The sequence below is a fragment of the Phragmites australis genome, chromosome 23, assembly GCF_958298935.1.
Source record: "Phragmites australis chromosome 23, lpPhrAust1.1, whole genome shotgun sequence".
NCBI classification, from domain to species: Eukaryota; Viridiplantae; Streptophyta; class Magnoliopsida; order Poales; family Poaceae; genus Phragmites; species Phragmites australis.
The window spans coordinates 21,157,895-21,175,366 of record NC_084943.1 but is presented as its reverse complement, the minus strand read 5'-3'; the positions used below and the strand labels follow the sequence as shown (position 1 = coordinate 21,175,366).

At 44.4% G+C, this 17,472-nt stretch overlaps 2 protein-coding genes across 3 annotated transcripts; both read right to left on the bottom strand.

The window, feature by feature from the left end:
* Positions 1–2,934: 2,934 nt before the first annotated feature.
* Positions 2,935–3,596, bottom strand: LOC133906736 (uncharacterized). The gene has a single exon (XM_062348721.1). It carries the CDS (start codon positions 3,374–3,376, stop codon positions 3,077–3,079), a length of 300 nt encoding a protein of 99 aa, XP_062204705.1. The 5' UTR covers positions 3,377–3,596; the 3' UTR covers positions 2,935–3,076.
* A 992-nt stretch (positions 3,597–4,588) lies between these two features.
* LOC133906734 (probable transcription factor KAN4) lies at positions 4,589–10,599 on the bottom strand. Of its 2 annotated transcripts, XM_062348717.1 has the most exons (7): positions 9,953–10,599; positions 9,201–9,277; positions 8,852–8,894; positions 8,525–8,630; positions 8,378–8,425; positions 6,217–6,388; positions 4,589–5,095 (listed from the first exon to the last, which is right to left on the bottom strand). In XM_062348717.1, exons 1-7 carry the CDS (start codon positions 10,272–10,274, stop codon positions 4,691–4,693), a joined length of 1,173 nt encoding a protein of 390 aa, XP_062204701.1. In that variant the 5' UTR covers positions 10,275–10,599; the 3' UTR covers positions 4,589–4,690. The 2 variants fall into 2 exon arrangements, with proteins under 2 accessions (XP_062204701.1, XP_062204702.1); XM_062348718.1 differs by lacking the exon at positions 8,378–8,425 and having other exon boundaries at positions 9,953–10,594.
* Positions 10,600–17,472: the final 6,873 nt, after the last annotated feature.

Here is a 17,472-nt window from a genome sequence, read left to right as displayed (position 1 = left end):
TCAGCAACTACAGGATTCTGCCAGGAGAATAGAACTAGTTCTGTAGTACATGTCCAGTGCTACGACCCATTTGGTTGATGAGATATGTGAAAATTATTCGAAATTCTCAAGGAAAATAAATATTAAATATTTTGGTTAAACAGAGCATGATATAACCAAAGATTTTATAAAAAATCAATTGAACATTCAATAAAAAAAAATCGACAAACATCAATGTTTTCTTTTTGTCATTATATATCGGATCTCTCCTATGGTTTATTTTGTGCAACTTATATATTAGTCTTTAAATAAGTAGTTGGTACAAATATATTTTTAATAGAAATAGGCAACATAAGTATATATTAGCTAAAGTATGATATTATGCTATAATATAGAGTTCATTACAATAACTATTTGTAAGTATAATTAAACAAAACCTCATAGCACAATGGAGACACAAAAGCGATTCAAACTCTATACACAACTTGAGTGCGGATTAAACTTAACTTTTCTATTCTTTATCTTTACCTTCGACAAAATTAGCATTTAGATCATCTGAATCCACGTATAGCAAGAGTGAATACATAAGATACTCAGTAAGTCATACCTCAAGGGGAGACATTAGATGCATAAATGTAGATCAAGGATAAGGTTGTAGAGTCTTTAGATTTTGCAGAAAGTTCGTTTCCAATGTAAGGTTTAATTTGAAAAAACCATCTTAAAATATTTTTGAGTTAACATATAAATGAGTTTATAGGGTTCTTGGCCCTAGGGAAGATACTTTAATCCCATCAGTTCTCACACTTCTTTTGCCAGTGGATACACAATTTGGGATATTTTAGGCACATAGTCAACACTTTATTTGAAAACACGGGCACACTGTCCACTCACACACCGAAAAGCTAATTATTGTGATCGAACCATAGCACATCCTTGACCAAGGATACGGTTATCCGGATAGTTTTAACACTCTGCAGATGTTGTGCACTTTACCCATAAGATATGCACAAACTCTAACCTTAGCAACCAGTGGAATTGTCCTAACGAGACGCAACATCCTCACAACACAGCCACAATATCCACCCACATAGCACTAATATACCAGGGGCCTTAGAATATTCACGGGGAGGACCACTTAGCAATCCCAATGCTCTGACATAGCCTTAACAATATCACTAGCCGGACCTTGAGTTACGCACTATCCAAGTTTTCTCCTGATCCTTGTTGCCACTACCGGTCTCCGTGTGGGTACCGAACTAAATTAAAGGGGTTGAGTCAAGTTCTGTCCATTTAGGTCATGTAGTTATACGATTGAATACTAGCTAAGATGCCACAGAGAACTGGTTCTTATATGATCGAGGCAAGTGTCTTCCAGCAAGAACACCATAAAGATGAACTTTGCTTTAAGATAATTCCTACCTTTGTGGGGTATCGTATTCACCCCGTCAAGAACACGTTAGAGTTTCTATGAACATATCTTACACATATCAAGCGCACAATACTTCACACTTTTTGAGAAGGCATGGCTAACTTATATAAATATCCTAATTCTTTCGTTTGAGCAAATCAATCCTAAGCATGCTAGTAAACAAGTATTCATCCAAACAATCATTATATTTGATGTTAGTAACCTTCTAGGGTTTCAACAGAATAAATATGATAATATCAAGACACGACATAAAAAGCTAGATTATAACTACATTAGTACATTTTTAAAATTATAGTTATTAACTTAAGCATACATATCCCTGTAATTTAAAACAATGGTTCTATGGGTTATGTTTGAAAGTATAGGATCAACATGATCAATGAAGTAGGATTTGCTTTCAATAAAGTCTTCGTTCGCTACTTCTTCAAACTCCGGATCCTCTACGTCTTCCTCGAACGCACCTTTCTCTAACAAACACAACAAACGTCAAAATCACACACTCAAACAATCGATATTATTGTGTAGGTCTCAAATTTAGATGAATATTGTGGAAGAATCCTAAAAAATGGAGTTATGGCGCAGGAGAAATGAGCTTCGAAAGTTTTATCAAGAGAGAAAATCATAAAAAGGAAAATGAATATTCTCAAAATATTCATTGCTCGGCTCTGGTGAAATGGCTTGGCTCACGGCAGTTTGGCTCAGGAGGCTTGGCTCGGCTAAAAGGTTGGCTCGGTGACTCGACCCAAGAGATAAGGAGGGGGCTCTGTCCTGTCCGGGTGGAGAGAGAAGACGATAGGGTGGTGGACTGCGTGCGCACCGACAATGGAGGGTGGCGGTGGGCTCCGGTGAGCGGCAAAATAGGGCGGCGGCGGCCGGATACGGCACGGGTGGTGACGAATCTGATCGATGAGGGCGAGGGGCGATGACGAGGAAGCAACGGATGGTGATGGAGATTAGGCGGGCTAAGGTATGGCTCTTTGGTGGTTTCAGATACGAAGGGAGAGAGAGGGAGAAGAGCGGTGAAGTTCACCGGCGGCGGGCTCAGGTGTGGTTGCGGTGGTGGTGCTCGGAGAAGGAGAACGGGAGACGGTGGAGGTGAGGGAGAGAAGTGGTGTGATGCAGTGTGGAGGTGAAGAAAGAGGGTACTGTTTCTCTTTATAGGAGGTGATGGTCACTGCAGTGGAGCGGCGTGGGGCGTGAGGTTAGCATGCGACGCTGGGTCACTGGAAGGGGAGAGAGAGGGGAAAAGATTGAGATTTTTTTTTCTTTTTTGAGAACACGTGTGTGACAGTATATTTCCTGGTTTCCCCTTTAGGCAGGATTGTTCCTCGACATGCAGACTAGTGCAAGTTTGAAATTTTGTTTTGGAATTGTCGTAATCACTTAATTATTTTTTGACAATGGTACTACATTAGCACCTCAAGGCTGATGGATTGTGGAATTTTCGATGTTAGCTTGTTCGTCGTCGGGTGCTGGCAATTGGAATGGCACACGACGACGATCACAGGAAGAAAAGGAGCGAGCAATGGGCAGCAAGATTGGCATTTATATATGTACAACCATGGTGTTTCTTCCGCCTGTACAGATCCGCACGACCGCACGCACGGACCGATCGTTGGATCGCCATGGCGACGCCGGGCAAGCTGCGGCGGCGGCGGCGATGACGGATCAGCTGGGCGCGAACCGGTCGAACAGCAGGCGGACCGTGGCGTCGGACATGGTGCCGCCGCACCTCCCGACGTCGTCGTCGTCCTCCTCCTCCGTCGCCTTCCGCCCGTTGCCGGCCGCTCCTTCCGCCACCGCCTTCTTGTTCCTCTCGCCAAGACCGCCGCCCAGCTTCACCTGCTGGCGGCGCGGTCGCTGCTCGCCGTGGCTGGCCGCCATCTCCTGCCATCTCCCCTGCAGCGCCGAGGCCAGCTCGCCGAACCACATGCCGGCCAGGTTGTGGTTGGACGCCGTCGTCGACATGGGATCGGTTCTCGGATGGATCGAGCTGAGCTGCGCTGAACTGTGAGCTGAATCCAGCTGATGCGTCGAGCAAGATGGACGCTACCTAGAGTGAGACTGAGAGGGTGGGCGTGGGATCTACGGGGATGTGGATGGGTGAGCGACTCGGGCCTTCGGCCGCGCTTATATAGCGCGCCAAGCCGAGCGGATAAGCCTTCCAGGCGGTCGAGCGCGGGCCCCGCACGGCCGGCGAAGCCGCGGCGGCAAACGGTCGGCCGCGCGCCCGCCTGCTCGGCCCGCGGTTTTGCCTCTTGAGGTGGCGGATGGACCGTCGCTCTTATCACTGTGACGTGTCAACGCGTGCTTTCCCATCCGTGTGACCGGCGACAGAAGCATTCTCTATTTACTTTCAGCTCACTGAAGCACGAAATATATATTATAAATATAGTTTTATAGAGAGTCTTTTTAAACAGAGTCTAATAAAATTTACTTTTATCGACGACCACTCCACACCTTTTCCTTTAAATAATCTGCCACCGTAATTTAGACATGTGGCAAGTGTGACCGGCTAGTGACGTGGACTCGCGTACTACTCGTTTAAAAAAATTCAAGCTTAGTAAATTTTAACAAAAAATAATAAAATTCTGCTTAGTGTATAAAAGATGTAGTACATAAAATATTTATTTCGTATCAATTGATAATTTATATTATAAGAAAAATTAATAGTTAAAATATATTTTAAAAGATTTTCTCAAACCTTTCTGTAAAAAGAATTGGAGGGAGAACTGGTGTAACCGTCGTCGGCGTGGCGGTCTTCTAGAAGCATCTAGACCGGCTCAGCCTAATGGGTCCTGGATTGGGCCCAATCCCCATGAGACCCATCTATTTGTTGGGCCAACTAATTCTAGCCCGTTAAGACTGTGGTCCACCTTTGTGCATATCGGGCCGCGGATTCTACTACTCGTTTGTCCTTGGTACCCGCTCATTAAGCATGTATGCTACATGAATGCCTCAGAACTCTGAATTTTACGAATTTTAGAAGGAAATGAAATATCTAATTTAAAATTTTCTTTCACTGATAATTAAGACTCATGGGGCAGAGGACGAAAAACCGAAATTTCACAGATTTTGATCTTTTCACCGGTGAAAAGAGAAAAACTGTAAAACAAAATTAAAATCCCTGTCCCATAACAAAAACCGAAGATAAAACATGCAGACAACTCATAAAGAATCTAAGAAAAAGATGGTGATGATTTGATCTGCAAGGCTGTTCTAGACTGCATCGATCATTCTAGCAGTAGATCAAGTGAAGAGCAATTAAAGCTATATTATTTCTCACAAGCACTTGAGGAGGGTTAGCTCTTTGGACGCCGACGGCGAGGACTCGAACTCCACGCCCACGCCGCCGCCGCCGCCGCACTGGTCCATCTGCCACCCCTGCCTCCCCAGGCTCATCTCCAGGCTAGGCGGTGCCGGCCGCCTCACCATCCTGATGCTCATGGCGTCGCCTGGGCTCTGGTACCCGTGCTGCTGCCGCGGCAGCTCCTGCAGCCAGTCCGAGCTCGAAACGGCCGTGTCGCCGCTGCCGCTCGTGTTCGGCGACGGCCGCCCAATGCCGATCTCGGCGTGGTGATGAGGCGGCGGCGATGATACTTTCTCCTGCATGACACGACGAGCCTCCTCTGCGAGACGAACACCGGCGCCGTCCCCGTGATTTTGTGCTCCTCCCTTTAGTAATCCCTGCACGTACGTACGTACCCATGCTGTGATTAATCATCCGCCACAAGGAATACATTTATAGAGTCAAAGAGATTAGTTGAATGGCAAATACTCTTAAAAAAGACGGCATATGTGTTAGCTTTGCATGACTACCTAAAGTACGTAGCTACAGCAACATTTAAGATATATCCTCTTTGCCTCCGAGAAGACGAAGAGGATATATAAATGCATTTTACAGATAAAGTACTAGTAAGTTCTAACTTTCGGTTTATTTACTAACAATACATCAAGGCATCAAGAATATATAGTTTTTTATGCGGACCCTGGTGGTAGGCTCCCAGGATGAAAGCTGTGTCGGGAGGTTCCATTCTCACTCCCACACCATTCCTCCATAAAAGGCCTCCACAGAAGGTCAGGTTAAGAGGGCTCTGATTAAAAAATAAAAAATTATAGTTTTTTAAAAAAAGCTCTTTTACGGTGGTCCATACTACTTGTAGGTAGGAGGTAATATAAATTTAATCTGACTGTCTATATGATTGGATATTTCTGTAATTACGACAGTAGTGTTAATATTTACCCACCATATCATTGAAGGGCATTACAATCTTTTTTTTATACCTAATTCTCAAATAATCGTTCAACCAAATAATCAGTATTCAGGTCAGTCTAAACATTAAACCTATAAATTTGCACGATATAACTGTCATACTATTTCTTTTTTCCTAAAAATACTCTTATACTACATATACTCATCTCATATACTACTCATACTACCTCTAAATAATCGATAGCATTCTAACTAATCTAGACCATCCGATCTTAAAATAAATGACTCAAGTTCCTTCGAGACCACTATAAAATTTTTCTTTAAAAAAATGTGAGCACATGTATGGAGTTTGGAACTCGGATTCAGTGGATAGGTTCTACCATATGGATTCTAACCAACTGAGCATACAATGCTCGGGTGACACGAGGAGGATAAATGCATGTACTGTCATTATATTTAACTTGCAGTAGATGATCTAAGTAAACCGCCTCTGATCAGACATAGGAAATTAAATGTGCGGTCGTACGTGATGCATATAAATGCCTTGTTTTGAGATCTGCAGCAGGCAGCTAATTAAGGAGAATATTAATACTACCTGACTTGGCTCCATCAAGAGGCGATCAGGTTGAGGTATGAGGTTGTAAGGCAGGCATGGCAATGGCTGCAGCATCAGTTCGTTGCTGCTCTGCTGGGCTTGCAACTGGATCCAAGCAGCGCTATGATGATGATCATCCAGCTGCAACTGCTCTCCTGGAGACTGTGACCTCCTGCGGCACAAACCAACGCACATGTCGTGAGCAAGTACCAGCAAGTGTTAGTAGAACTAATATTATTACTACTGTATATGATGTTAATTACGGTAAGAAAACGTACACACAGCTAGAATTAACTATTTAATTCGATATGTAAAAGAGAGGTAGCTATGAACTAAGATTTTTTAGAAAAAATGGTTTTTTCTAAAAAAACTCTTAGTTCTTAGCTAAGAAATACAATTATAGTACAAGATGAGAAGGATGCATAGTTAACATCATCGATACTCGGTGGCCAATGCAGAGGAGTCAGGTAGAGAGCTTATCCACCTCTCTCTTTTTTCTTCCTCTTACTCCTTTTTCTCTTCTTTCTTCTTTATCTTCATCATCCGTGGCAAAAAAAAAATGTTGGGGGACTCAGGGGGCTTCCACCCCTGTCGATCGTATTAAACCCTAAAAACAAGGGCATCTAGCTGTTGGGGAGACATGCATGGATCTGCAGAGGTGGCTAGTACGAGTAGTAGGTCTGTTGGAACCAACAATGGCAGCCACATCGATCGGTCGATCAGTCCTAGTGCTGCCAAGTGGCTTGTCCATGCTCGCCACTACTATTGGAACTGAGACCATGCAGGCTTTTCCCCTGGTCGAGGCCAATGGAGTTGCCATTGTCTTCTTCTGGATGTCTCATGCAAGATTCCACCCGCATCGGTGCAACACAGGTAGGTCCACCAGTAGAGGGACAATTGATATGGATCTGATCTGATCAACCACAACAACACTGGCTACTAGCAACACTCACTGCTGCTGGGCTGGGGTGGGCAGTGAGGGACCTCTCTCTCTCTGATGGAGAACACTGCAAGTTCAGGAGGAGGAGAGAGAGTCTTCCTGGGCATCATGAGTTCATGACCCCCCTCATTCAGTACTAGTACAATGTTGCATGCAAAGGCTTTACTTTCTTCCATCTTGTATGTCCCCTACCTGTGTTCGTTCTAATTTCTAAACACATGCTTGATGCATACTCAATTTTAGTTCTCACTAGACCTGTAGGTAGTGGCGGATCCATTGCCAAATTTTAGAGAAGGGGCTCAACTTATTCTTCTTCCTCTTCCTCTTCTTTTTTCTTCTTCTCCTTCCTCTTTCTTCTCCTCTTCTTCTTTTTCTTTTATGTCCAAAAGTTGTAGTGGCTCTCAAGTGTTTTCGAGGTAGAAGGCTCAAGCTTCAAGCTATGCCGGGGTAGCTGTGGAGAGAGAGATGCTGATGCGTACGTGATGACAACGTGATGGAATTTTTCCTTTCAGCTAGCTGAAAAAGAGCTCATCGATCGAGCGGCAGGGAAAAGCTAGGCTGCACAGAAAGCTAGCTCATAGGGATCCCAAACAAAAACGTGCACGCACGTCAAACTATACCATTGCTTTGGATGGTAGTAATACAATATTAGCACTGATCAGGTGCCTGAGAACTTCTTCACGTTATTTTTACAGGCACGTATGATAAATATCTACTCATTCATAACTCAAATGCGACAATATTAAACGTATTTTACACACACGGTTAACACCATATTTAAAATGCACGAGTTTCACAGAGAGGACCTTAGTACGTCGTCGAGAATGGAGAAATTAAAAAACATATATATATTCCAAGGGGGCCGAAACACATGAGAGTTGAGGAATTAGGAATATCTTCCTCTGTAAATTGCTATTCCTCATTTTATGGATTAACACATGATCCTTACCTTTTCCTTGGGTTTAGAATAAACTACTAAACTATATACACAATTAAAACCCAAGACCTTAGACTAAAGGACAAGCTGGAAACCTGGATCATATACGGTTCGGATCGATGACTGCCGTCAACTAAAATAATGCAGTCAAGTTCCTCTAGATCCTGCCATCACAATTTACTAGTTTCATCCCATATCCCAATGTATATCACACAAGGCATGCATCCATATGCATCCAGGAGTATAAAATACTATGGCAATGACGTAAATGCACACATCCATACCCTCCAAATGCAGCCAAGTTGCAGACTTGCAGACACAAAGACCAAGAGCTAGATCGATGAAACAAAACATCCATCACTATTTGTACTCGCATATATATCTATAGGTACTAGAATAAATTACTCTTAGTGAACATGAAATGTGCAAACCTAACAGTATTGTTGCTGAAGGTAGTAGTGGTGTGGAACCCATCAAAGCCGTCTACGTCACCAACGACTCTTCTCAGAAAGCCCATGTCTCTGGCCTGGCCATGGCCTGCAACACATGATACATGCATATGTCTCGTCACACTGCAAACTACTCACAGCTAGCGCTAAGGTACAAGCTGATCTATTGCTGTGCTTTATGGGTGCACATCGATCCCATGCCAATAATTCAACACTGTTTGTGACATGACCTTGAATCAACTGCTCAGACCATGCATGGACAGTGCCAGAACGTTAAGATCGATCTAGGCAGTATGTGTTAGTTCCTACCTGCAACACATGATCTGTCTGCGCCCTTCACTGTTCTGTACATCTGCAGGAAAAAAGAAAGGAAAATATAGATATGTTAGATTGACAAGTCTCCTTGCGTCTGCCATTTGGTTTAGCCTTAGAGCATGTAACAAAATCAACTAAAAGTGTAATATATATAGGACAGATGGAGGACAAAAAGGACAATAGGTACTTGATATCAACTAACAACAAGAAGGTAGTATCAAACAAAATATGTCAATAGGCTACCACGTGCTTTATTTTTTAATAATTGGGTGATAAGAGACTATAAGTGAAAGTGTTTGTATGCATTCAGGTAATTGGAAGAGGATGCATATAGAAGCCTTGCCTGCAGGTGGCTCTTGACATGAGCCAGTGTAAGATCCTTGACGTTCATCAGTTCCAAGATTGACTTTGGTGTTGCTCCTAGAAGATGCAACAAAAACAAAGCAAGGAAGTTTCAGAACCAAGGATATGCACATGCACGGAAGAAAATAAAAATAGAATAAACTCACAGCTTGCACAAAACCATGCTATAAAATTGCCCTTTGAATTATTTTTTTAGCGCCGGATCCCCTGCCCGGGGTCTTTTTAGAGACCTTTTAACAGTTGCACACCCGAGTTCGAACCCCGAACCGATGAAGACGCGCTCTTACATCTTACCGGTAAGCCACTCGCTTGATTGCAGCCGTTGGAATTAAAAAATGAAAGTGCATGACACTTAAATTATCTTTTTTCTTATTTGACAAATCCGATCGATCACCCTAATAAACTCAACCAGCGAGCTCTTCAAAAAATTGTCCAAAAAATCCAAAAATATAAGGAAAAAATTAAAAGAAGAAGCACCGACACTAACGTCATGAATAACTTCATGTGATTATGTATATACAGTTACTAATATGTATATACTATTTGTTAGTTATTTAAGAATCAAGAAAAGTTGTTGAAATACCGACAAGGCGACAAATGAAGAACAATTCCAAGAAAATTAACAAGGCAAGATCCACAATCCCATCAAAGACTCAACAGGTACCCCACATGTGGATTTTGCTAAACGCATATACGCATGCATGGGCCGTGTTAATTATGCTCTGAACATACTCTCATGGCCGCCAAGCAGCTCGACGGCGTGCACGAAGTGCGCGTGCAGCGCGGTGGTCCACCGCATCCTCGGAGCCCTCGCGCTCCTCTTCCCGCCGCCGGTGCCGCCGGAGCTCTTCTTGAGCCCGTGGGCCGTCTGGCTCGGCTGGTGCAGCCGCTGCTGCACGTGGAGGGCGTGCCGCTGCACAGCCGCTTCCTCCGCCGCCGCGTCGAGCTCAAGCCCCACCAGCAGCCTCGGCTCCGGCATCTCTCCGGTGTCCCGCGACGGAGGGCTGATGTGGAGGGAGAGATCAGGAGTCGCACTGCTAGTAGTAGTGCTCATTGCAGCAGTGGAATCTTCTTGCAACTAGCTATACGAGCTCAACTTTTGGTTCCAAGGAAGAACTGGAGAAGATGTAGTGGAATTGGGTGATTAGGTCATGAGTGGCATATCATTCTTGTATGGGGTTTTGTGTTTGAGAGAGAGAGAGAGAAAGAGAGGGGGGAAGAGAGGTTACATGCATAGGAGCTAGAGAGAGAGAGAGATTGATTCTATGGTACTACTACTATAAAGGCAGAGATGGTGAGAGAGAGAGATGGCATTGGCAGTGTCCCAGGTTGGGGAATAAAATGAGAGAGAGAGAGAGAGAGATGTGTGTGGTTAGAGAAATCAGAGGAATAATGCCTAGAGAGAGAGAGGGAGGATAGGGTTCAGAGCTTGCATGAAGTGGGAAAGGGGAGACAGAGAACGGTTGGAGTGTGACATGCTCTAACGGATCTGACTGTTCTTGGCATGCATCTCACTGTGTAGTATTTAATTCCCGTCTTCCATCGAATTGATCTAGGGACCTCGCACAGTCACCACTGATATATAGTTAAATATGTTTGTTTTTTCCTTGTAGATGCTAGCTGAATAGCTGAGTTTCGATTTATAAATCATGCCTTCTACATTATGTTTATGCGCCAATTGTTAGTGAGAAATAGGTGCGGATTATGTTGAAGTATAAGTGAACCGCTAATTTTTATTTATCACCTTAGTTTTTGGAGAGTTGGTTGGGACATGTCGATCATTTTTTGTCAGCTGTGGCTTTGGGGAAACTCTCAAAGATAGAAATGTTTTCGTCGCGATTGTCTTCCTCGTTTAGTGGAATTAACCTCTCATCAACATCTATCTCTATTCTCTAACACAAAATTGAAAACTTTTAAGCTTTATGTTACCGAAGTCCTATTGTCCTAGTCCCTCGTGTGGGGAGTTTCTGAGATGTGGACGGGATATAGGGCATGTTTGGATCCTCCGTTCGATTGCCTCGTCTTGCTACGCTAGGCGAGCGAATCCTTGCCGGGCCAGGAGCCGCAGCCACAAGGAAAAATCTTGCCAACGCAAGTCTTGAGACAAGCTAGTCACCCATCCAAACGCTTGGGTTTCTTTGTATCCTCGCTCGGCAAGGCGAGGCCAGCTTTGCCGGAGGATCCAAACACGCTCATAACTAGCTTGGCAGCTTATTATCTTTTAATAAAGGCACCGGTCCAGAAGTTAAGTTGGATTATTCTGCAAGTCATTGACACTTGAGAAATGAGCTAGTGTTACAATCTGCTGATTGCGACCAAAAGGCATGCAAAAATGTGAAAAGGAACTTTACAAGGAAAATACCACTAGTACAACTATCCAACACAACAACCATATATATAGCTGCTGCCAGCGGCAGATGTTCGAGGCGGCGGAAGGGGCTCAAGCCTCGTACTAACTGTCATGGATTCGAATTTTTTGACGTCGACGTTATGGTTGTTAGGAAAATAAACCACGTCGTGTTCGGTCATGGTGTGCGCCATGGCCTGGCGAGTTTGCTGGGCGGCAGCAGGGATGGCCGAGTCGGAGGCCGTTGGCGACAGAAGCGGAGGAGCGTGACGTGGATCGAGATTAGCTCTGGAGACCGAGTCTCATGGAAGAGTTCGTGGCTCGAAGCATGAATACGGCCGGGTCGCCAGGAGAGCGCGTACGTGCGCGTGAAGCTCGACGGAGTGCGTTGCGTGGGCGCTGCGTCGCCGAGAGGCTATAAGAGGCCATGTAATCCTTGTGTGTCAGTTTGTCCGAGTCCTTTGAGTTGAATAGAAGCCAACATACAGGCCGTTCGGCGGCCGGAGCGTTCAGCGCCATAACCAAGTGTCTACTGTTCATCTTCTTCTACCTCCGTCTGTGCGTGAGAGAGAGAGAGAGCGATCCTAGGGCTCGGTTCTAACAATCGGCATCAGAGCCCTGTGTTCGTGTGCAAGGCGATGTCGACTACCCCGCAGGAGGCCGGCGACGGGAGTCCACCACGTGAGGTCGTGGTGGAGCGCGTCATCAAGGAAGCCAGTTCGGTGCTGGTGTTCCCGATGCTGTCGCGCACCAATTATCATGAGTGGGCGCTTGTGATGCAGGTGAATTTGGAGGCGATGGGGCTCTGGGGCTGCGTGGAGTCGAGCAAGGTCGAGCGCCGCGAGGATCGGCTGGCATTGGCCGCCATCCTTCGCGCGGTGCCGGCGGACATGCACTCCGGGCTCGCCAAGAAGAGTGCGAAGGAGGCATGGGAGGCGGTGGAGAAGATGCGGCTCGGCGTCAAGCGCGTGAAGGAGGCGAACGCGCAGAAGCTGATGAAGGAGTTCGAGCTCGTCGCATTCAAGGAGGGCGAATCGATCGACGACTTCGCCAACCGCCTAAACACCCTCGTCGCCAAGCTGCGCGACCTGGGGGAGTCGTTAGAGGACGTGCGCGTCGTCAAGAAGTTCCTGCGCGTCGTGCCGCCGAGGTACCACCAGATCGCGTTGTCGATCGAGACACTACTCGATCTCAACGCGATGTCGATCGAGGAACTCGTCGGGCGACTTCGTGCAGCGGAGGATCGAGCCGGCGTGGAGGAGATCGTGGACCGCGCAGGGCAGTTGTTGCTCACTGAAGAGCAGTGGGAGGCGCGCCGGCGTCAACATCGCGGGAAGGAGCGTGCACGCAGCGGCGAGGCGCGCCACGGCAACGGCGACAGGAAGGGAGGCCGTAGCGGCGGCCATGGTGACGACGACGACGACGACGATGGGGGGAACAGCGTCTGCTCGGGCGCGAGCAGGCGTCGAGGCAGCTCCGGCAAGGGCAGGTGCTTCAATTGCGGCGTCCGCGGCCACTTCTCGAGGGAGTGCACGAAGCCGCGGAAGGAGGAGGCGCTGCTCGCCAACGCCGACGACGAGCCGACGCTCCTTTAGGGCAAGCCGCGCGGCGAAGTCGTGGTTTAGGGGGAGAATGTTAGGAAAATAAACCACGTCGTGTTCGGTCATGGTGTGCGCCATGGCCTGGCGAGTTTGCTGGGCGGCAGCAGGGATGGCCGAGTCGGAGGCCGTTGGCGACAGAAGCGGAGGAGAGTGACGTGGATCGAGATTAGCTCTGGAGACCGAGTCTCATGGAGGAGTTCGTGGCTCGAAGCGTGAAGACGGCCGGGTCGCCAGGAGAGCGCGTACGTGCGCGTGAAGCTCGACGGAGTGCGTTGCGTGGGCGCTGCGTCGCCGAGAGGCTATAAGAGGCCATGTAATCCTTGTGTGTCAGTTTGTCCGAGTCCTTTGAGTTGAATAGAAGCCAACATACAGGCCGTTCGGCGGCCGGAGCGTTCGGCGCCATAACCAAGTGTCTACTGTTCATCTTCTTCTACCTCCGTCTGTGCGTGAGAGAGAGAGAGAGCGATCCTAGGGCTCGGTTCTAACAATGGTGACTTTGTCGTTAACGTGTGAGTCCGGTCTCACGTGTCAGCGACGGCACACGACGTCAGAAAATTCTCATCCAGCTGTCATGTCCCTATAGCTCTCGCAAGTCCCTTCTCTATTTTTTCAAGAGAAAAGATAAGGGAGATGAGGCCGAGGAGAAAGAAGATCAGACACCCTCCATGATTTCGTTGCGTTTGCGACTGGCTGCTGCAGCTATAGACGCCTACATGTGCTGCGTATATATGTGCCCCAATCTAACAGCAGCAGACATACATTCATGCATGCTGAGCCTGACATATAGCATGAAGTATAGCATGCATATAGCCAGTGCTGTAGACAGTAGTACAGTACAAAGCAGGATTGATGAGCTAGCTGTATGCGACGATTGAAACTGATAGCTGCTGCTGGACTGCTGGTATGCAGAGTAGAGATCAGAGATGCGACTTGGGCATGTCAATCTATCGCACAGCAGCTACGACTGCAGCAGTAGCTGTTTGAGATGGGAAGTGGCCAAGTGAGCTCTTTGACGTGAGAGGTAAATTATTGAGCGGAAAAAGGGTGCAGGAACCGAGAAGATCGAGCATGCATGAGACTATGAGAGCAACAACAAGAAGAAACATGCGTGGAGATCAAAGGCAGGCACGTACATCTATCTATCCAAGGATAACTAACTGACAATGCCTTGGATTTGCTGCTTGAGTTTGATCGGCGACCTTAATTGCCAACTCTACCGTTGCTTTGAGATAATTTATTTAGTAAATTTTACAAAACTGAACTACAGGTGAAAAAAGTATCGCAAAAATTCATTTATCAAAATTCTATATCGTAAAACTATACTTTTGAGAATAGATTTTACAAAGCTACACTTGTACCGCCCTACTTGTAAAACTACATGTTTACACGTCCATTTCAATTGCGATATAGAATGGCAATAGATTCAGGTTGGTGGGAGAATGAACCAATTTTTTTCGTCTATCTAAAGTATGACACATCTAATCTCTATGTACCTGAATAAGCCCTAACGGATAAAACGGATAAATTTGATACTCCTAACCTGTGTAGCCAGCAAACGAGCATGGGGTTCAACTTTCTAGGGACATAATCTTCCTGCAGGTCATGATGGCGAAGTGGTTTGCTTCTCTCTCACTCATTGAAATCTTTCTCTCTCTCATCTCCTGCATACAGCATTACAACTAGCTAGCAAGCTGACTTTCTCTCTCTCACTCATTCCTCTCTGGCTAGCTACCTTCAGCAGCTCAGCTGAATGTTTCGGCATCTTTTGATTAAGACCATTTGAGTGAAAGGCACTACTCCAGTCGATCCACAATTTGGATTCTCAAAAAAGAAAAAAACTCCACTCCAATTCCATTTCAGATGTGGGAGAATTTAATATCGCGATGAAGAAGTGCATAAGTATGCATATATATACTCTCCTATTCAGTCATAAATACATATCATTTTGGATAAAACACAATTTACAATGTATAGTTTTGATCACTATTTTTTATTGGAATATATTTATAAAATTTATGATATTATGAAAGTATTTTTCAAGATAAATCTACGCATTTGATTTTAAGATTTTAAAACTAAATATTTTGAAAACTATTATTAGTCAAAGTTTTAAAAGTTTGATAAAATATTTTTCAAAATGATATGTATTTATAACCTGATGGAGTAGTTTCTCTTTAACTGCACTCTTTCACTCAGGATTCTTCTTCCTTTCACTTTATCTTTTTTTTCATTTCTTTCTTTCATGTCATCAATTTCAACACATAGGAAAAGTAAAATTCATGTATTGGAAGCAATATTTTCATAGTACGAATTTCCGTTTTAAGGTACTGTTCCTGAAATACCGTTGACATTGTAAAGAATATGCTACTCCAATCCAAGTCTCTCTGCAGACGAGTAGGAGAGGCATTGGGAGTTTGGGATTTCTATTCCAACTTTTCCCATTCTTCTTTTTTACGATTATAATTAAGGTGACGCATGTGCTCATGCGCACACACCACTATACACATCATCAGTCCTTAGCGAAAAGGAGACATATAGGAGCAAACGAGTAGGAGAGGCATTGGGATTTCTATTCCAAGTTTCCCCATCCTTCTTTTTCCCGATTATAATCAAGGTGACGCACGTGCGCATGCACACACCACTACACACATCATCATCCTTGGCGGAAAGGACACATATATGATAGTGTCAAGTGTGATATAGAGAATATCGATAGTTTTGAATATCATAATACTCCGTTCAAGAATACAAGGCGTATTTTGTTTTTGTTCAGTCTTCAAAGTTAGACTTTGACCATTATTTTATCACAAAATATATATTTCATGACTACAAAATCAATATAGTGTGAAAGAGTTTTAAATATGAATCTAGTTGTATAATTTTTATACACTAAATATACTTATAATTTGACTAATTATTAATTAAAATATATAAATTTTGATTTTCTTCAAAATTAATACGTCTTGTATTTTTGAATGAACGGAGTATCATAGTAGCAGAGATCTCATTCCAAGGATAGTGTGATGCCATCTGGAATATATTTTAGCTCGCGAACTAAGATTGTATTTTATGCCATCTGGACAGGAGCATGCAGTGATGTAGAGAGGAATAATATACCACATGATTGAGATGGAGGGATTTATATATGTTTAGAACTTGCGTATGTTTGATATGATCTAGTCAACATCAATTACTAGGTTTCCTAGCTAGTTAAGCTCTAGGACATGCGCCATTGACAGGTTCTTGGACAAAATTGCACCCACTCAACTCATAAGCTGTTCGAAATTACTCTGATATATCTAAGCATATATCAGTATATATAGAAGTATATATAGGACTATAGATATCTTTCGTATGCATCAAATCTAATTAAATATATGCTACGAGGTATATTAATCCAACGTTCTACTTTCTTGTTGCCCCTGTAAACTCTGGGAATAAATTCAACAATTGGGGGAGCCGGTGAGGGGACAAGTTCTTGAGATGCACTATGCATTGGTGATTTAATAATAATGTTGGTTTGATTGAAAAGGGCACTCTATCTTAGCTAGCTGGGGCTTTTGGTCTCTTGCATATATAGAAGGAATAAAAGAAGAAAGAGATGTGCCAACCCCCAGGTGGGACAAGTTGGAGAGAGACAGATAGAGATTAGAGAGATTTAATTTTTAAAAAAGAAGAGAGAGAGAGAGGCTCACCATAGGATAGCAAATGGAGGCAAGACTGATTACAGCTCAAGTAGCTAGCTAAGAACAAATCCTTGGGAGCATGCAGTGCCCCCAGACAGGATGCAACAACTTGCTTGGAAGCATCCTTTTTGATCGATCCTTGAATTGTCACTTTTGATGTTGTGGACAATTGAAGGTCTCTCTCTCAATACTTTGGGTTACTTGGGTAATTAGCATTTCCAGACATGCTTATAGGAAATAATGCTAGCAGGTGCATGCGATTTTACAAATAAAAAGATTTTTAATTCTTGATTCGTAGAGGAACTGAACTAATTCCTGCTTCCAAATAGATCCTAGAAATTGTATACGAATTTTGTAGGAATCAGAAAAAAAACTTGCATTTCGAATGGCCCTAAAGTTGAGATAAAACTGAGGATTGTAAGTCGATCATAATAATAAAGCTCTCGACTTGGATTCATAAAAAGACAAAAAAATGGACTACAGGCCCAAAATCCAACAGTTAATGGACCAAAAGTATACAAGGGCTGGAATTTACATATTTTTTAGCCCATTTAAATCCATTGGGCCTAAGACCAGGCCCAGCCCACCACTCCCTTCATCTGAAACCCTATACCCACC

Coding starts and splice junctions, on each gene's coding strand:
- LOC133906736 (XM_062348721.1), bottom strand. CDS start 3,376: ATGTCGACGACGGCGTCCAACCACAACCTGGCCGGCATGTGGTTCGGC.
- LOC133906734 (XM_062348717.1), bottom strand. CDS start 10,274: ATGAGCACTACTACTAGCAGTGCGACTCCTGATCTCTCCCTCCACATC. Junction 8,895..9,200: donor ATGTCAAGAGCCACCTGCAG/GCAAGGCTTCTA, acceptor TTTTTCCTGCAG/ATGTACAGAACAGTGAAGGG. Junction 8,426..8,524: donor TTCAGCAACAATACTGTTAG/GTTTGCACATTT, acceptor TCATCGATCTAG/CTCTTGGTCTTTGTGTCTGC.